Below are 21,009 nucleotides of genomic sequence, written 5' to 3'. Positions count from 1 at the left end.
TCTTAAGCTGTGTTTGATTGAAAAATTTAAGAAGAAATTTAAAAATAGAAAAAAATATATATATATAAAATTAAATAAAATATAAATATATTTTATTTATATTTCACCTATTTTTAAAATTTTTTTTTTTAACTTATTTCTCAAATTCTCTAACCAACCACGACCTTATTATTTTTTCTTAGAATATGTCCTAGGGGAGATAACAAATATATTAGTTGATGGAGTTTGGCTTGATATTGGGAGTATTTGTTCAGCTTTTCAAAGCCAACTTATGACTTGGTTAAACTTATTTCAAATAGTTTCTGATTTTAACAGTTTATTTTAACTCAAAAAAATTGATTCTGAGAAGCTGCTTTTCCCTTACTTTTTAATTTATAGTTATACTCTTAAATTTTTTTATGTTTTATTTTTTAAAAAATAGAAAAAGACTCAAATGGACTATAGATTATTATTATTATTAGGGCAAATTACATATACCTCCCTCGAGGTTTAGTTAAATTACAGATACCCCTGAGGTTTCGAAAATTACATCTCGCCCCCTGAGGTTTGCATTTTCATTACAATTTGCCCCTTGAAGTTTATATTTCATAACAAATTAGCCCCTAATTTGTTATGCAAATATAGCATTCAGGGAAAAATTTGTAATTTCTCAAACCTCAGGGGTATCTGTAATTTAGCCAAACCTCGAGGGGGTATATGTAATTTGCCCTTATTATTTTTTATGAGAAATGTAGACAAACAAAAAATAAAAGTTAATTGAAAAAACTATTTCACAGCTTATTTAACAAACCCTACTCAGCAACTTGAATCTATAATCCAACAGTTACACTAAACAGATTAACAATTTCTGATTAAAGTTATAATATATAATCTATTAAGTTATAATGTATAAACTGTTTTAATAATTACACCAAACGGAGCCATTGTTCTTTCTCTTACTACCATCACACCTACTCCACCATTTTCAGCCGATGTAATAGTGCCCTTGCCCTTCCAATTTGTTCTCTATCTTGAGCCTCGTTATTCTTACTATCTCAGCATTTCTAATTAAGCATATCCCTCACTTTTTTACCTCCTTTCCAACCATGTAAATTTTGAAAATGTACGATTATATTATATTTCAATAGTGCAACTTGTTTAATCACCAGTTGTATAGGTTAATTTTAATCATCTAGAGTAATTTGGGTCAATTGCATATGACGTATTTGTCTTTACCACAGAGTTTTATTTTTATTTCTATATTTGTACTTTGAAAATAACATAAAAAGTGAGTGTTAATTAATGAAATATGAAAACATTGTCGAATGATTAACATCTAACAATGTTCATACAAATATACAAAATAATACTAAAGCTTCCGTAGCAACCCTCTAAAAGCTAGTTTATTAGCTAAAGAATTTGTTTTGTTAAATAAATAAACAAACATTAGGTCATCTTGACGCACACAATTTTTGATATAAAGTTAACTTTAATCATCCTAAAAGGTCATTTAAAAAATAAAAGAACAATGGTATATGTAATTTCATTTCTTATTTCATTTTGTCACTTCTAAACAAAATATAACGAGACTCACACTCATAAATGCTGTGGGGATGTATTTTCTGAATACCAACACGTGACAAGGTGACGCCGACGTGTCAGCCGAGGTGCCACGTGTCCTGGTCGTGACGCCGAGGTGATCTCGGCAAGGCCGAGGTTATCTCCGAAGATATCGGAATCCGAGATAAGTGGATAAGGGACAAGAGTCCTAGAATGAAGAAAGAACTCAACCTGGATGAGGGACAAGAGTCCTAGAATGAGAGAAGACTTCAGTTTGTATTAAGATAAGACTCTTAGAGAGTTTATCCTAATCTTACTAGCAGTCCAAGATTAGCAGTAATCCTGAGTCCATAGAAGTTAGGCTCCTATTGGGACTAGGTTTATGTTGGCTATAAAAGAGAGGCACCCCCATGGGTCCAAGGTACGCAATTTTATGCTTTGAACAGTAAGTTTAGCACTTGATTATCTTTGAGAGATATACTGACTTGATCGTCGGAGTGCCCCCGGGTGGTTGAACCACCGCCGGAGACTTTTCTTTCTGTTACAAGTTAGCTAAAGCCATCTATTCTGCCAGTGCTCTTTAGCTGATTACTAAATGGGCAGTGTGATCAGAAAATCACTCACACAATTTGGCGCCGTCTGTGGGAAAGAAAGAAGAATAGATGGCCAATGACGGACAAAAGGATCAGACTGGAGACAACGCTCCTGCTGGGAATGAGAGATCTATCAACCTCGACGTTGAAGGGGACAATAGTAACACAGAAACTCGTGACCAGAGTCACGGAGTAAAAGAAGCCGACCAGGAAGGTGACGCACCAAAGACAACAAATCGAAGCAACGAAGACGACCTCCAGGTATGGAAGGATAGATACCTGCGGAGGAACGAAGACCCTTCCAGAAGGGATGCAAAGACAGGGGGCATGAGCGCTCCCAAGGAGATAACATTCAAGTATAGAAGAACTCATCCTGAGTGTGCAGATCCCAGATTCCAGATCCTGGATCCCGGATCCGAGAAGACATGATCTCAGCCTAGACAAGTAGGGCCGAGAAGACGAGAGCTCAACCTAAGTGAGAAAATCCAAGATTCCAGAAGATAAGATCTCGGCACCTGAGTTCGAGAAGAGAAGAGCACAATGAGCAGATCTCAGATCCCAGAAGATAAAAAGGAAACACACAAGATCAGACTAAAGTTGGCCAGAATTGAGAAGTATGCTAGGGCCGAGGAAGACATGCCGGGAACAAAGGCGTCGGAACAAGAAAAGAGAAACGGCTCGCCGATGCGAGGCCAAAAATCAAACTCAGGTTGGAGCCAAGTAAGATCAATAGAGAAACCAAGGCCGACAACCTCGGCTTGAATTCAACCTCGGCGACAAGGTCGAAGCTACACGTATGATGAGAACCCAAGTGAATTTTAAGTTCACATTGGGGGCGCAGAGAAGAAGAATGCGTTTACCACTTGTTGAAATTTGTAGCAATTTACAAGTTGGTTAAACCAATATGACGTTTACCGCTTGTTGAAATTTGTGGACAATTTACAAGTTGGTTAAATCGAAAAGTATTACTTAACACTTGTAGAAATTTATGGACAATTTACAAGTTAAGTTAAGCCGAGATCATTGTTTAACGCTTATTGAAATTTGTAGCAATTTACAAGTTGGTTAAACCGAAAAATATTGTTTAACACTTGTTGAAATTTGTGGACAATTTACAAGTTAAGTTAAGCCGAGATCATTGTTTAACACTTGTTGAAATTTGTAGACAATTTACAAGTTGGTTAAACCGAAAAGTATTGCTTAAACACTTGTTGAAATTTGTGGACAATTTACAAATTAAGTTAAGCCGAGATCATTGTTCAACACTTGTTGAAATTTGTGGACAGTTTACAAGTTGGTTAAACCGAAAAGTATTGCTTAACACTTGTTGAAATTTGTGGACAATTTACAAGTTAAGTTAAGCCGAGATCATTGTTTAACGCTTGTTGAAATTTGTAACAATTTACAAGTTGGTTAAACCGAAAAGTATTGCTTAACACTTGTTAAAATTTGTGGACAATTTACAAGTTAAGTTAAGCCGAGATCATTATTTAACACTTGTTGAAATTTGTAGACAATTTACAAGTTGGTTAAACCGAAAAGTATTGCTTAACACTTGTTAAAATTTGTGGACAATTTACAAGTTAAGTTAAGCCGAGATCATTATTTAACACTTGTTGAAATTTGTAGACAATTTACAAGTTGGTTAAACCGAAAAGTATTGCTTAAACACTTGTTGAAATTTGTGGACAATTTACAAGTTAAGTTAAGCTGAGATCATTATTTAACACTTGTTGAAATTTGTGGACAATTTACAAGTTGGTTAAAACGAAAAATATTGCTTAACACTTGTTAAAATTTGTGGACAATTTACAAGTTAAGTTAAGCCGAGATCATTGTTGAACACTTGTTGAAATTTGTAGCAATTTACAAGTTGGTTAAACCGATATGATGTTTACCGCTTGTTAAAATTTGTAGTAATTTACAAGTTGGTTAAACCGATATGATGTTTACCGCTTGTTGAAATTTGTAGCAATTTACAAGTTGGTTAAGCGAATATAATGTTTAACCGAAGTTAAGCCGAGATGATGCTTAACCGAAGTTAAGCCGAAGATGATGTTTAACCAAAGTTAAAACGAGATGATGCTTAACCGAAGTTAAGCCGAGATGGTGCTTAACCGAAGTTAAGCCGAGATGATGTTTAACCGAAGTTAAGCCGAGATGATGCTTAACCGAAGTTAAGCCGAAGATGATGTTTTACCGAAGTTAAACCGAGATGATGCTTAGTCAAAGTTAAGCCGAAGATGATGTTTAATCGAAGTTAAACTAAGATAATGCTTAACCGAAGTTAAGCCGAGATGATGTGGAAACTTGAGAAAAGTTTACAAGTTAGGCTAAAACCGAGAAGATGCTCAAACACTTGTTGAAACTTGAGAAGAGTTTACAAGATTGAAGACTATGGTTAAATACTTGTTGAAATTTTTTGAGCAGAAATTTACAAGTTGAACGAGAAAAAATTTACAAGTTAAATCAAGGTTATGCTGAAAATAGTATCTACATACTTGCCGAGATTACCATATTGCCAAGACTTGGAAGAAGTTTGAAGACAGAAGTCTTACTAAAAGTGAAGTATTAAGTTGTAAATAACACTTGTGGAAATGTTATGATAAATATTTTTCAAGTATTAGGTCAAAAACCGAGATAAACTGATTAAATGGGTACAACAAAGGTGTTACACCCCGAGGAGATTGCACAGTTAAAGGTGTATATTGAAGGCGGGCATATGACTCAGGTTTGCAGAAACACTAAGAGCACGCTTAGAAGATCTGATGAGGCAAGGTGATCTGAAAGGACCTCGTCAATGCGACCAGAACAAGGGAAGAACAAGAAAAACTGCCTCAGGCGCCAGCAGCTCCACCTCCCCCAGTACAACAACCTCAGGCAGAAAGACCTCGGGTAATTAATGTAATTCACTCGAGGGTCAACGAGAACGAAATTAAGGGAGAGACTCAGAAGGTAAAGCACCTGCAACATGTCTATCAAGACGGGGACAAGAGACATCGGGCAGATGAGTGCTTGGGACCAGTAGTGTCTTTTACCGAAGCCGACCTCGAAATGGTCCAGCACCCACATAATGACGCTTTGGTAGTATCCCTCCAGGTTGGGGAGTGCCAAGTGAAACGCATCCTGATTGACCAAGGAAGCTCTTGTGACATCATATATGTCCGATATTACAAGGAGCTCGGCCTTCATCCAGACAATATGGAGCAACCCAATAGCCCAATGGTTAGGTTCAAAGGAACGCCGACGTGGGCACTGAGAGCAGTAAGCTTGGAGATGCAGGTTGACACCAGAAAGATCACAACAGAATTCACCATCATCGACACTCCTTACAAATCTTGGGAAGATCATGGTTGCATGCAATGGGGGCAGTTCCCTCAACATTGCATCAACTACTGCGGTTCCTAACAGAACATGGGATTGAAGAAAAACAAGAAGAGAAAAACAGAGTCAAGAAGATGACAAAGTTCAAAGAATAAAGCCAAGTGCACATGCACTAAGTAAGTATGTGAATAACAAGAAAGTAATGAACCAGACATGATACTAGCAACAGAAAGCGGATATGACAAGAACAGTTCCAGGCATTTTAGCAATAAGAAATCAAAAACTTGAAGACAGACGAAAATAGAAGGCAACAGATGGCAAGTAAACAGAATCAGAAGAGTTATGAAAGATTGAGCTTAATAAAAAGTGAGAATTTATGAACCTACCAAATGAACGCCGATATAAAGATCGCCGGAGTCAAATAGGTGACTGGAAATCAGGAAACTCACCAGAGAGTGTGAGTGGAGCAGTTGCAAAGCTCTTGGAGTTTACAAATTAATGGAACCAGAACCTCGGCTAGCAGGTGCGATTTCAAGCAGCTTGGAAAGCATGAAACTTGATTCTTGACACCAGTGGACAATAAAGTCCAGGGAACTTTGAGGTCGGCGAGTTTGATCTCGGACAGAGGGGCACAGATGAACAAACAGTGTAAGTTCCATCACCTCAGAATACCGAGGTAATAGAACCTAGGGGCAGTTGTGGGGATGTATTTTCTAAATACCAACACGTGGCAAGGTGACGCCGACGTGTCAGCCGAGGTGCCACGTGTCCTGGTCGTGACGCCGAGGTGATCTCGGCAAGGCCGAGGTTATTTCCGAAGATATCGGAATCCGAGATAAGTGGATAAGGGACAAGAGTCTTAGAATGAAGAAGGAACTCAACCTGGATGAGGGACAAGAGTCCTAGAATGAGAGAAGATTTCAGTTTGTATTAAGATAAGACTCTTAGAGAGTTTATCCTAATCTTACTGAGAGTCCAAGATTAACAGTAATCTTGAGTCCATAGAATTTAGGCTCCTATTGGGACTAGGTTTATGTTGGCTATAAAAGCGAGGCATCCCCATGAGTTTAAGGTACGCAATTTTATGCTTTGAGCAGTAAGTTTAGCACTTGATTATCTTTGAAAGATATACTGACTTGATCGTCAGAGTGCCCTCGGTTGGTTGAACCACTGCCGGAGACTTTTCTTTCTGTTACAAGTTAGCTGAAGCCATCTATTTTACCAGTGCTCTCTAGCTGATTACTAAACGGGCAGTGTGATCAGAAAATCACTCACACAAATGCATATTGAACTTACTTATTTATATCTTGGAGTGAGGAGAAAAAAGATAAGAAAATAAGTTTATATGGAACATGATTTAATAAGTTAGTTTTTAACTAATTTTAAAGGAAGCGTAAGGGATTATCATTTGACAGTATTAAAGACTTGCAATCTATCCTGATAGGCCTTTACTCAACTCAAGTTCGTACCTTGGCAAAAGAATGATTCAACCCAAATAAGATTTTTCAGTGGTATAGAGCCTAAAAGGTTGTGAGCCTTGATAGAGGCGGCGGAGGTCAATTACAAACACGAAGAAAGAGAAGAAAAACCCGGGATTTTAGAGGAAGTGATAAGATATAACCGTTTTCCTTCGAATCTGTTCTGCCACCAGTCCTACTATTCCCCCATTGTTCTCACGCGCACCTCACACACAAACACAGGGTACACCATTCTTCTCTTCTTCTTCTTCTTCTTCTTCTTCTCTCTCTCTCTCTCTCTCTCTGTCTCTCTCTCTCTCTCTGTGCGAAATTGAGAGAAGGGAATTTTGGGAATCCACAACAAAAGGATAGAGATAGGAAACAAAATCGACCAAACATGAACGAGAAGGCGACCATATCCAAGGAGCTCAACGCCAAACACACCAAAGTATTATTCCTATCTCATTCTCTCTCTCTCTCTACCCCCTTCAATCTTCTCTATTCCTTCATTTTCTTCATAATTTTGATCTGCTTCCTCATTTGCTTGCTTCAATCTCATTCATTCCTTCCTTCATAGATTATTTTTATTTATTTATTTTTTCTTTTCTTTCCCTACAATTTGAATTACATCAAACCAACCACCTCTATTGAATGAAATTATTTGTAAAATATGTTCAATTTTCCCTTCATTTCAACAAACTAGTAATTTAATTTGTGATTATTTTTTTCAATTGTTTGACTACAATTTGGCAAACAGAAAGATCATATTGACCTCAATTAGTAAACTAAAGACAAGATTGACCCCAACATCATACTTTTTACTTAAATTTTCTTTCATTTTTTATGGGCCACATGAGAATATCCACCCAATACTTGTAAATACATTACATATATCTAGTTGTTTTTTTTCTGGGGGGTCAGCTAACCCCATATTCTTGTAGCACTGCCTCTGGTTAGATCCATCGTTCATGCTTGTATATGGGCAGTTCCAATGTAGAACATGGATATATCTAGGAGAGACACAAGCTTCTTTCTCTCTCTCTTAGTCATATAAGCCAGGTAGGAGGTGTCAAACATCCCTAGTGAGGTTTTGTGCTTCATCTCATCTCTAACCAATTGGTTAATTAATTAATTAACCTTAATTAATTGAGGCTAACACTAATGAATCATAGTTAAACCACTTATCATACTATCAGTCTTAATTAATCATGATTACTAGTTTAATTAACCATACTTAACCTTAATTAATTATGATTAACTTTTACATAAAGTGGGAAATGATAGACAACAATATTAACTCCTGTCAATTGAGCACCTTGATTAAGAAAAACCAAAAGTGGGTCAAAATTCAAATTACATTAATTGATTAAGCATGAATTTCTTAGGAATCCCTAATGTAGTAAAACTGAAAATTTGCACGCTGCATGCTCAATCAATGGAATATAACATGCACTAGAATGAATTGGCTGTGGTAGAACTCACTACAACAAGTACTCAAGTGATCCCGAGCGGAGATGCTTGGCCTTGCTCCCAACCTAGGCTACTTGGTTGACACATTCTGAAATCAAGTATGATGGATCACTCATAGACCATCGTTAGATCAATGGATGTTGAGTAGGGTGTCTGAAGATTTACTGAGGACCAAGTGAAAAAGCATCTTCCATTGACTTTGGCATTACTTCATGAGATAATTTGTGAGGAACCATTAATTAGTAAGAATAATACATTTTTTTAATTTTATTTTATGGGATAGAAGACTTCCATTGTTTTGGTAGAGTCGGTGTCACCTTTATTTTACTTTCTAAACATCATTATTGTGTTTTGTTTTTTCCTTGTATTGCAGATATTGGAGGGTCTTCTCAAGCTGCCAGAAAATAGGGAATGTGCTGATTGTCGATGCAAGTACGCTTCAGAACTGATTTGTGATGCATTTTGTGATGTCACCATTATTCTTTTAAAATATTTTTTTCTGGAAAAAAACTATTATCATATCTGCTACCTGGTGGTCTTGGGTCATGCCTTAATCATTTCGAGATGATACTTCACCTTCTGGTGCACTTAATCGTGGGCTGCACTAGTCAGTCCCACATAGTGATGGCTTCTTGTGAATTACTCTGGTTTCTTTTTCTCTGTTATTTCTTGATAATATAGAATTTTGCAATATCAAAAAGTCTATTAATATATGAATTTTAAACTAGTTTCAGCCACATGAAATTTTTGGCCTTCAACAAACAGTATTTATAGCCAACTTTTTCATGCCAAGTACCAACTAAGCTAGAGGCTGGTGGTGAGGAGGCCTACAACCACCTTCTTGGATAGTCATTAGACTTTCTCAATTGACTCTGATCTGATCAAGTATTAATATGATTAGGGAATCATATTTCCTATCTGTAAAACCAATCTAACGGGTTCTTGGATCTGATTAGGCAAATTCCTACCGTAAAAATCACAGTTTTGCAAAATTTTAAAACTTAAAACACTTTTTTTTCTTTTTTTTTAATTGACTAGAGATTCTTACAAATTTAGAAATGGTTAACCTCTCGTTGCTTTGAAGGCAATAGGTTGATGGTTCTGTTAAGTGGTTGTAGATACGTTAGAGGTAAGTCCCATGTTTCTTTGTGGGTTTGCTCAGGTTTTTTTTCTTCTGATGTTTGTATTCAAAGAAGTTGTATTGAGCTAAGGGGTATTCCCCATTTCTGTACATATTGCTGTTTTCAATCAATGATTTATTTAACCTACCAAAAGTAGATAAAGTTGTGATATTCAGGTCAACAACTATTAATTTAATGCGATTTTTTAGTGTTATGACGTACTTATTTCAGGGCTCCACGTTGGGCAAGTGTGAACCTGGGGGTATTTATATGCATGCAATGCTCAGGAATACATCGGAGTCTTGGAGTTCATATCTCAAAGGTTTGCATTAATCATTCTTCACTAGTTTTTTTTGTTTTTGTTTTTTCTTTTCATATGATTGATGGAGTCTGTTATTATTTTTTAGAATCACTTAAAATCCCTTCAGTTAAGGGATTGAAATAAATCAAAAATACAAAAAATAATGATAAGCACAAATCATGGGATCTCTTTATATTCTGATATATTTCATATCTTCTAATATCTTTAATAATATAATCTTATCTCCAGCAACTTATACTTTCTTGTTTAATTAGGATTAAGGTTTGTTGAGTTCGATTACATGTATGTTCTTGCTTGAATGCACTTCAATTATTCCTTATTTCAAATGATGGGAAATTCTTTTGATTTTTTGAAATAGGTACGGTCTACAACTTTGGATACATGGCTACCGGAGCAGGTTGCTTTTATGCAGTGTAAGAATATGTTTTGTATATTCTTGTGTTACATGGACTCTTCAATGGATATGACAAGGATAAGGGTGTCGGATATGTGTCCAACACCCGTACCCAATTTAAACACTTGGATCCTCTAAACTTTTACAATGTTTGAAGAAGAAGATACTCACATTTGGTAGTGAAGAAACATTTCTAGCCTCTCACATGGATGAGAGGGAGGAACTCCATGTTTTTCATAAATCCTATTTAATTTAAAGTATTGTTTGTACATAATTGTTAAAACCTATCACCTACTTCACCCACTTAAACCTACTCCACTAAACCTAACCCACTACACCACTACCACCTCACCTACTCTACTAAACCTAACCTACTACACCACTACCACCTCCACTTCACCTTCTCCTTACCTACTACATACTCACCCTCTTCTATATATAGGAATCATGAATCATTGTAATAAATATAACATTAGATCAATCAATAATACAATCATTTCTCTTTATACATTAAATTTCTACATGGTATCAGAGCAAGGTTAAGAAGCTAGTAATCCTGCTTCACCGGCGGGCGGCAGCTCACCTTGGCCGCCCGCCGGACCTCTACACACCCACCAAGTTTGTTCCACTCTTTCCAATCACAAGAACAACCCTTCTTCTTCAAGCTTCAATTCACACTTTCCCTCTGCATACTGAACTCTCTCAGTCACTCTCTTCTTCTTCTCTCTCTAAAATCCATTGCTGAGAGAGAGAGAGAAACCCAGAAAAATGCGTTTCCTCCTCCTCTTCCTCCTACTCCAGTTCCATCTCCACAGCTCCGCCGCCGCCAAACCAGGTCGCTTTCCGGCCTAAACCTCACCGCCTTCAAGTGATGATATACTTCTACACCCATCTTCATGGCTTCTGTGAAAAAAGAAGCCCCAACAGGAAGAATCATAAACTCCTGCATTGCCAATTTGTTGCCAGCATGTGAACCCCCATTGATGACATTGAATGCAGCTGTTTGGGTTTGCAGACAAGTATAGAGGGTCTTACCAGGGTTCATGCTCTTTCTATTGCTCTTACTCTGGCTATCAGGATGAGCTGTTATGGGCTGCGGCATGGCTATACAAGGCAAGTGGAGAAAGCAGCTACTTGAACTATGTCGCGAGCAACCAAGGTTGGAGTCAGGCAGTGTCGGAGTTCAGTTGGGATAACAAATGTGCAGGAGCTCCGCCACGCCTCCGACCTCCAAATCTTCATCACATCCGACGAACAAGGACAACACAAACCCTCCAATTTCAAACCCTTGTCTTCATCCCTTCCACCTCTTAAATGCCCCATGGCAGGGACATTCTACCGAAGTCCAGCACCTGGTGAACCACCGCTTGTTAAGGTTGGAGACAAAGTACAAAAGGGACAGGTTCTCTGCATCATTGAGGCCATGAAGTTGATGAATGAACCCACTTTCAACTCCACATTCTTTTTTTTAATCAACCCACTATCTCTCTCTATGGTTCCTTTTTCTCTCTCTCTACTCAAGGATCCACCACTTTGTCCACTTTCCAACCCCTTCCTTCACCTTTTGCACTCCACTCACCATATCTTTACCGATTCAGGGGACAAAGCATATATATCTTTTATTATTATAATATATTACCCACACTATTATCCTTCACTCACCCTATATCTACTGATTCATCAATATATCTATATAATAATTTTTTCACAAACCTTTATTTTATTTTATTTTTATTTTTTTCTATCTTTCTTTTTCATCAATATTTCAATATTCTACAACTCAGTTGGTGAGTATCATCCTTTTTCCATTCTCTTTTTTTATTTTATTTTATTTTTATTCCCATACCAAAAAAAAAAAAAAAAAAAAAACCAAAAAATTTACAAATTTGCACAACACCCATATTTTATTCATCTCCGGGATCAACCCCGATCACAATTTTACACAAAAAAAAAAAAAAAAAAAAAAAAAAACAACCAAACCAAACCAACATAACCACCTCCACAGGCGGGATTTTTTTCTTCTCTACTCTGCCGCCGGTCTCTTCTTCTTGCCTCCGTCCTGGGCGGCCCTTGACGGTGTTGCCTCCGTGTTTCCCACTCCACTGGGCACGATCACTACTCCCTGCTCCTCTACTGCAGCATATGGCGGACCTCCAAATCGGAACATAACGGTGGCCTTCCGCTTCAGCTCCTTATTTTCCGCCTTTAGCACACTTATCTCTGCTCGCGCATCCTGATACATGCGTTGGAGCAGAGCCAGTTGGGCGTTTAACTGCTGCACCTCATTTGTCCTACTCTGCAGCCGATGCGACAAGTTTGTGACCGCCGTCATGGTCTCCACACATGACTTCAAAGTATACTGATTGGCCTCAATATCTGTTTGCACTGCCATTTTTTGCTCCACCGACCGCATAGGGAAGTTCAACGGCGCAAAACTAGAGGCGCTTGGTTGCGGTTCAAGGGCCACCGCACCAGTTATTTCTCTTGTGGACTCGTTCAGGTCTGGAAAGAGCGTGAGCAGACCACGGGACGAGGAGGCCATGTTCTGGGTAGCTGGACGGGAAGAAGAGGCCATGTTTTTGGGTTGCTGAGTGTTTCAGCGAAGCAGCGATTTCCGACTGGTACTTTCAGAGAAGGACTGGGCAACAGAGTGTTACAGAGTATCTCTCTCAGCACACAAAGAGTTTTTCAGAGGTTTTTTAGCAGTTTTTTGTCTCAGCCTCAGCCTTAGCCTCCGTCTTGGTTAAATAGCCAAGGCAGACATGCGCATCGCGCGCCACTTGACGCCAGACGACAAAACGGGCGCGCAAGCCAATGTGGTGACGCGCCTCGCCATCATGTCCGGCACACCTTTTTATGAGATTGGGCACGCCTTTTGATGGCACGCCTTTTTTGACAGATTGGGCACACCTTTTGAGGGTGCGACTTTTTATGGGTCCGACAAGACTCTGTAAACTGTCCCGACATTGATTCCGGTTAGCTCCTTCATGGGTCCGATAAGACTCTGTAAACTGTCCCGACATTGATTCCGGTTAGCTCCTTTATGGGTCCGACAAGACTCTGTAAACTGTCCCGACATTGATTCCGGTTAGCTCCTTTATGGGTCCGACAAGACTCTATAAACTGTCCCGACATTGATTCCGGTTAGCTCCTTCATGGGTCCGACAAGACTCTGTAAACTGTCCCGACATTGATTCCGGTTAGTTTCTACAAGGGTCCAGCAAGACTCTGTAAACTGTCACAACAACTGTCACAACATTGTCTGCTACAACGGTCCGACATGACCCCATAAACTGTCTTCTACATCAGTCTGACACCGCCATCCAGTGTCCTCTACACCGTTATGACACCACCATACAGTGTCCTCTACAACGTTATGACACCACCATCCAGTGTCCTCTACAACGTTATGACACCCCCATACAGTGTCCTCTACAACGTTATGACACCACCATACAGTGTCCTCTACAACGTTATGACACCACCATCCAGTGTCTTCACCAACGGTCTGACACGACCCTACAGTGTCTCCTATCCTCGTTTATTTTTATGTATTTTCTTGTTTTGTTACTCTCTCCAAACTCAAGTTGGTTAGTTCCTATCCCCCTTGAGTTTGCGGGGGGCTGTTAAAACCTATCACCTACTTCACCCACTTAAACCTACTCCACTAAACCTAACCCACTACACCACTACCACCTCACCTACTCCACTAAACCTAACCTACTACACCACTACCACCTCCACTTCACCTACTCCTTACCTACTACATACTCACCCTCTTCTATATATAGGAATCATGAATCATTGTAATAAATATAACATTAGATCAATCAATAATACAATCATTTCTCTTTATACATTAAATTTCTACAATAATTAATTACATTTTTTTGTCTAAGAATATTATATATTATGCAATATGTAAGTGTCAATGACACGTTCCCATACCCATATCCAAATTTTGGTTCCATATCCCAACCCAATATGTAAGATTTAGGTTTATGAAAGTTCTAATGCTTGGGTAAGTTTCCGCACCTGAAACTCGTACCTGAGTCCATAAAATTTATGAATTAGCTAATTGCAGACCTCAAAACAAGATTGCTTTCGCACAAAGTTTAATTTTGTTTTAATTTCTTATTTTCCCCCTATGAATTGGAGAAATTGGTACCCAATTCCCTTTCGACTAATTATACAAGTGATTGGCCTATAGCATCACGCTCCACATGTGGCACAGAAAAGATAGCCGTTATCTTGCAAGATGTGATCCCTTGCTGATGCAAATTTATGGATGACTAGCTGTTTATCTTAGTCACTTGACTTTTCTGACTGGCGATGAATTTAATAGAGATCAGTGAGAAAAAAATAGTTGGTCATTCCTCAAGTTGTGCTAAATAGGTTTGATTTTTTTGTTTTACCAATATTTTTTTAAAACTATTATGGAAATTTTTTGTATTGTCAAAATGCTTAATTGTGTAGCTATGGGCAATGAGAAAGCTAACAGTTATTGGGAAGCAGAAGCATCACCAGATCTTGACAAAAGCGGGACTGAAAACTTTATCCGTGCCAAGTAAGTTGCACAACTATACTGTGTTACATTATAAAATAGTGAATAGTACAGTTTTATTCTTCTTCTTTCTGGTTCTAAGTGAATCTCTTGGATTTCTTCAGATATCAAGAGAAAAAATGGGTTTCGAAGAAAGCAACACAACCAATTCCAATATTAGGGGAAAACAGCTCTAGATTTGACAAATTAGATCACAGCGAAGCCAAAGCTGGCATTCCAAAGAAAATAAGAAAATTTTCTCTGGAGGAAGAGATTCTTACTAAACATATGTCACAAGTAGCTCCTATTACAAGAACTCATGGGGTAATGTTTATACTCAATTGAATTTAATTTTTGTGCTTGATAAAAGATCTATTTGCGAATTTCAATTCATGCAGAAATATTCGTCTTTTTGATCATTTTATACTTTATATTGCTCAATATTTTTTTGGTATGTTCTTTATAGCCTTTTTTCCATAGGGTAGGATTCTGATATGAAGGCATTATTTGTTTATTTTCTTTCTAGTTTCCAGAGAAAAGTATGCACTGTTTCCTTTCCTTAATAAGAAGTTTAGTTTCTAAGTAGAATCTAGTCCTACTTTTATTTTTAAATTTTTTGGGTATTTGATTTCAATTTGTGATCAATATATGTATGTTTATATATTTTGTTGTAGCTGTTGCTGTTGTTATTATTACTGCTACTTTTGGTGGAAACTGTTATTAATGTTCCTAGCGTTGGTTCCACACTTATCTTTAGGATTTCTAGGATTGGAGCACAGGCAAAATTTGGAACATGTGCCTTCTCATTGGGTGACATTGAAACCTCATATCTCTTGGGAGGTGGTGACTTTATGAGAACTATGTCATTAGTATTCATATTTTTTGTTATCCAAAGGGAAACCTCACAGATTTTCTTCTGCAATTTTCTCTATCTGTAGGAAATAACTTGAAAGAAACTACCACCAAATCATTTGGGCTGCAAAGCTAGTCTTTCAGTTGGGATTAGCTAATCTTAGATTGTAATTCTATGTGAATAGTACTCCTTTTTTGTAGAGGAACCTTAGGCTGCATAATTTCATGTGAATGGCGAATCTGCTTTGCCATGGAGGAGCCAGGGTATTGACTAAGAACTTATTTAAAGTTATGATTTGATGGTTCAAAATGATTTTTCACTTTATTTTATGAGATTTTGTTATGGACATGCATCTTGCCTGGAAATTAATGGTTTGAAGTTAAAGCAGAAATAAGTTTTGGAGGATAGTGCTGGGGACATTTCATGGTCCAAATGGGAGTTAAATTCCAGGATCTGTAAGGGGCATTCTTTAGACACCATGTTGTTTGGGAAGGCTTTCTTATCATCCTATCATATGTCTTTTTGGTGTTCATTAATGAATGTTACGAGGACATCCCTCTTTATATTCTATTGCATGATTAGCCTGTTAGGATTAGTCCCACCCATATGATAAAGGTGGGTCTCATATAATTATTAGGTTGGTTTATACATGTAGTTGGTGTGGGATAGTAGAGTTAGAAATCTATTAGGAAACCTAATATGTGTAGGATTTGGTTATCTAATTGTATGGAGCTAGTATTCTCACGGTTAGATTATTATAAATAGTCATGTGCACTATAGGGTTTCTTTGAGAGAGATTGAGAGAGTAGTAAGGGGTGAGAGAAAAAATACCGTGGACATCGGGGTGAGCAAAGGCTTAAATATCCTCGAGCATGTGGTTCGGGTAGTGGTGTGGATTTTGAGTGTTTTGAGTGTTTTGGCCATCTCACATGTATGCTATATTTTATTCATAGTGGAAACTCTCTCTCCCATAGATGTAGGTAATTTGGGCCAAACCACATAAATCTATATGTGATTATTTTTCTCTTTGGTGTGTGCGTGACTGTGCTTCTGTTTGCGTTGGTGGGATGTGGTATAAATCCCAACAAGTGATATCAGAGCTAAAGGTTATTGATCCACGGGATAGTTGACGATGACTTGAACAAAGCAAGGTGAAGTCTCATGCACACACAGAAAATTTAAAAAAAAAAAGGTTTAAATCTGCTGAAGACTTTCGCAAGAAGAAACATAGCAGAAAAATTCACCTCAAAAGTGGATCTCAAGGTTTTCAAAGATTGCGGTTTCATCAGTGCGGTCAGAATTTTCAGATTCTGAACAGTTTTAAAGGGATTAGACAGATTCAAGGGTGATCAAAGGTGATAGCATGTGATCTAGGTGATCTAGGAGAAATTTGATTCAATCAACAAGGAAGTCCAGTCATTGCGGGGTCAATCAGATGGTGTTCGTTTGATTGGACATCATGATTGGCAACTTGTATAGGCTTGTGGAGTATTTTGTGACAAGAGAGAAGCTGCCGTCAAACATAAGACAAGTAGTATGAGTCATGGGTGAACAGTGGTGAGCAATAGTTGCAAGGATATTTGGTGGCCACCAAAAGGAAGACAACGGGTTGCTAGATTGTTCACAGAAGGAAGCTTCGGGCATAGATTTTGAGATGGTTTCGCGACAAGATGGTGTGCACCAAAGGAGGACGCGAATCCCTTTTCTATGAAGGTTTGGTTCGTGGCAATGGAGACATATCAGGGAGGTGCAACGGATCTCACCGGCTCGAGCATGACACAAATAATGTGCGCATTTGGTTCAGGGGGTGCAACATCTTCTAGATGAAGATCGAGTGTATCGCGCAAACCAGGGCATCTAGGTTGGAGAGTGCATGTAACATTTACTCCACATGGGTGGAGGGGGTGATTGTTAGGATTAGTCCACCTTTGTGATAAAGGTGGGTTCTATATAATTATTTGGGTGGTTTATACATGTATTTGGTGTGGGATAGTAGAGTTTGAAATCTACTAGGAAACCTAATATGTGTAGGATTTGGTTACCTAGTTGTATGGAACTATGATTCTCACAGGTAGATTATTATAAATAGTCATGTGGATTATAGGGTTTCTCTGAGAGAGATTGAGAGAATAGTGAGGGAAAAAATAGAGATGCAAGGGGTGGGCACCGGGGTGAGTAAGGGCTCAACTACCCTTGAGTATGGAGTTCAAGTAGTGGTGTGGGTTTTGAGTGTTTTGGCCATCTCACATGTATTCTCTATTTTATTCGTAGTGGAAACTCTCTCTCCTGTGGATGTAGGTAATTTGGGCCGAATCACATAAATCTGTATGTGATTATTTTTCTCTTTGGTGTGTGCGTGAGTGTCCCTCCGTTTGCATTGGTGGGATGGTAGTATAAATGCCAACATAGCCCAGCCCTTTAATTTGTTTAATGGGGACCACTGGTTCAGTGTTTAAAACTCGGTCTATTAACCTTGAGGTTGTGGGTTCAAACTTGAGGGCAATCACTTTGTGCAAATTATACCAAATGTTATGTCTGTATCCAATCTCCCTCTCCTAGACCCCCATCTAATGGAGACTAAACTGGGGGTACCTTTTTTCAAATTTTAATTTTAATTTTAATTTTTTTTTTTTTTTTTTTTTGTAGTTTTCTTTCGATATCATCTTCTAAAATTCATAATTTTTTAATAATATTTTATATGTAAAATTGTAAATTGATGGAAAGACCCTAACTTTTATAGTCTTTGATTTACAAGTTTAGCCATGAGCAAGGAACAAAAGTTCAACTTTTAGTGACTAGGAGGTTTCTTGTCCATATGACCTGAACTTAAAAATATTTGAAAGAGAAAAAGGGTAGTAAATGTGCCATGGCATGTGAAAGAAAGAAAGCGAATATGCTTCTTGTTGCATTATATTGCTTAGTTACCTATAATTTCCTTGGAATTTTTCTTATGGATGATTATGTAAATGGCTTTTAGCCCAAAGGTTTGCAAGTTTTGAAATTGGCTGGATGAGATTGACATTTTCTTGTTTCATCTGCTGCTTATTTGAGTTTCTTGTTTTGTTACTAAATTTCTTTTTTTGGTTCCATTTACTTTACTAAATTAGAATATATTTAACACTGACTATTGAAGGTGATTTAAATTTGGACAGGGTTCTTTAGATATGACAAACAGGCTTATGACTTCAGCTCCACCAAGGGGGATGATTCCTGAACACAATACCTCCATACAGAATGGTAACGGAACTACAGATCTCTTCAGCTTGCTCTATGTCCAAGACTCAAAGCCTGATCCTTTTATTGTTCCTTCCCGTTGGGCCACATTTGAATGTAAGCTTAAGATATTATTGCAAAGCATATCATGTGAACTGTTCATAAAGTTATGAGAGTATTGGTGAATTACGAAGCAGACTGAATGGCCACTAAAAGAAAATTTCAGTGCAAAAGACGTTTCTTCCAATTTTCTGATGTCTATATTTCTAAATAAATGTTCTGATTGCAGGAGGAAATCCACAGAGATTGAGCCTTAACAGAGTTAATATCCATTGGAGTCGAAGTTGCAGTTCATAGGTGGAAATTGAGAAGGTGATTTATTAAGGTATGCTGCTTCAAATTAGCTTTTTCAATCATTGTCCACCTTAATGCTGCTTCTTTTCCATTGTCATTAGTCAAAATGCATGGATAGAAGCTCTTGTTTTTCGGAGTGTAGGTGTTAGGTATTAGAGATGGTCAGTTGTGGAACTCTGGAAAGCTGGCCGGCACTTCAATGGCCAAAGATCGCCTGAGGTGGCGGAGGAGAAGACCAAGGTAGCTTTAGAGATAGAGAGGGTGGCAGTGAGAGACATTGAACACCTGAGTTATGGGGGGGTTTGTGGGCACAAGCTATGCAGGTGTTGTTGTCTTGTGTGTCTGGTTGCATGATACCCTTTTATAAACTCCAAAAGTATTTGAACCTAAACCACCTATGGACAGGCGGTGAGTTCTCCTTGACTTGACAAAATGGTGACATCATTCCTACTGTTGCATTGCATCCTATGATTTAGACTTTGGGAAGGCTGTATCATGCAGCAGAATATAAAGAGGCATGCCCTCACATAACCTTCATTAATGAACACCAAAAAGACTTCTCCTATCTTGGGATTAGTTAACCAGGTCTATCAACCTTGAGATTGTGGGTTCAAACATGAGGTAGGTATGATATATTGGGAGGCATATCATGGCATGCAGGCCACTGGTCAACGTCTCCTTTCTCTCTAAGATTAGTTAAGGAGGAATTGTCTTCCTGGGGAGACAGTCATGCAACATTGACAAATATATTGCAGTGTATACTACAACAAACGAATTGTGTATGACTGAAACCAAAGCTAGACAATGGTTTTAATCTTCTTATTCTGCATTGCAGGTAGCTAGGTACTCGGATAACCAGTTGAGGAACCGCATTAGTAATTTCAGCAAGCACTCACTGGATGTCGGTATCATATTCATATGGAAGGCCACGTTTAAAACCATAGAAAAGACAAATCAAATTCATCTTCTGCTCTTTCAGTTTTTTGAAATTGACATTTTTGATAGGTTAGTTCTTAACTAGGTTGAGAAATATAAGGCTGCGTTGAAATGTTTCTTTTGTTTTTCACTCATTTATGTTATGAAAACTGTAAAGTAAATTGGTTTTGTTTTTTTAATCTTGATTTGCATTGATTTTTTCGGCTATGTTTATCTCGGGTTGTAAGTATAGAAATATTTTGACAATGAATTCTTTGCTTACTGATGCATTTTCATGATTCGAAGGGACAAGTTGTAACAGAAGATGAAGGATAAAAAAAAAGTCACATCTGGTTTTTTTTAGTCACATCTGGTTGAAAAATGAAATTTGAGTTGGTTCAAAATTTGTCTACGTGGGACCATGGGATGATTTCACTCATCTACCCTGTGAATTATGGAGGTAGAATTTATAGAATGTATTTTACTCATTTGTTAAAATTTTAGGGTACTTACGTGGAGGTTCTAATAAGTGAACTTAATCGTTTAATAGGTTTTATAGGAAAAATTTGTCACAAAAAAATCACTAATTGTAAATTTTAGTGATAATTTATAAAAATTATGACAAAAAAAAGTCATTAATTGTTAATTTTTAGCGACGTATGTAAAAAATTATGACAAAAAAATTATTTTTAGCTATAATTTTATTAAGACTTATTTTCAATAGAACTTAATAGAAATTAAGTCTAACTATTAAGATCTATTGGTAGTTTACCCTAGAATTTAAGACAACAACGACTGAGACCTCTTTTTTTTTGGGCACAGTCTTTTTTGAATTTCAACCATTGATGGTGTGGGCTCTACATATATATGAGTGGATTTCACATATGCATTAATTGTTGAGATCTAAAAAG

At 37.7% G+C, this 21,009-nt stretch overlaps 1 protein-coding gene across 2 annotated transcripts; it reads left to right on the top strand.

Moving 5' to 3' along the window:
- Positions 1–6,766: 6,766 nt before the first annotated feature.
- LOC114280616 (putative ADP-ribosylation factor GTPase-activating protein AGD15) lies at positions 6,767–20,461 on the top strand. Of its 2 annotated transcripts, XM_082909443.1 has the most exons (9): positions 6,767–7,361; positions 8,757–8,815; positions 9,736–9,826; positions 10,185–10,239; positions 14,697–14,787; positions 14,889–15,087; positions 18,769–18,946; positions 19,119–19,214; positions 20,019–20,461. In XM_082909443.1, coding segments are annotated over exons 1-8 (726 nt in total). In that variant the 5' UTR covers positions 6,767–7,310; the 3' UTR covers positions 19,121–19,214; positions 20,019–20,461. The 2 variants fall into 2 exon arrangements, with proteins under 2 accessions (XP_082765569.1, XP_082765570.1); XM_082909444.1 differs by lacking the exon at positions 10,185–10,239 and having other exon boundaries at positions 6,987–7,361; positions 9,714–9,826.
- Positions 20,462–21,009: the final 548 nt, after the last annotated feature.

The sequence above is a fragment of the Camellia sinensis genome, chromosome 15 (assembly GCF_055761805.1).
Source record: "Camellia sinensis isolate YWXY chromosome 15, ASM5576180v1, whole genome shotgun sequence".
Classification (NCBI taxonomy): Eukaryota; Viridiplantae; Streptophyta; class Magnoliopsida; order Ericales; family Theaceae; genus Camellia; species Camellia sinensis.
The sequence above is the reverse complement of the archived record's forward strand: the minus strand, read 5'-3'. Positions and strand labels throughout refer to the sequence as shown.

What these genes read in the sequence shown, in the direction of transcription:
- LOC114280616 (XM_082909443.1), top strand. Translation starts at nt 7,311, where the DNA reads ATGAACGAGAAGGCGACCATATCCAAGGAGCTCAACGCCAAACACACC. An exon ending in GCAGGTTGCTTTTATGCAGT is followed by an intron (nt 10,240 to 14,696) that starts GTAAGAATATGT and finishes TTAATTGTGTAG; the next exon opens with CTATGGGCAATGAGAAAGCT. An exon ending in GAAAACTTTATCCGTGCCAA is followed by an intron (nt 14,788 to 14,888) that starts GTAAGTTGCACA and finishes GGATTTCTTCAG; the next exon opens with ATATCAAGAGAAAAAATGGG.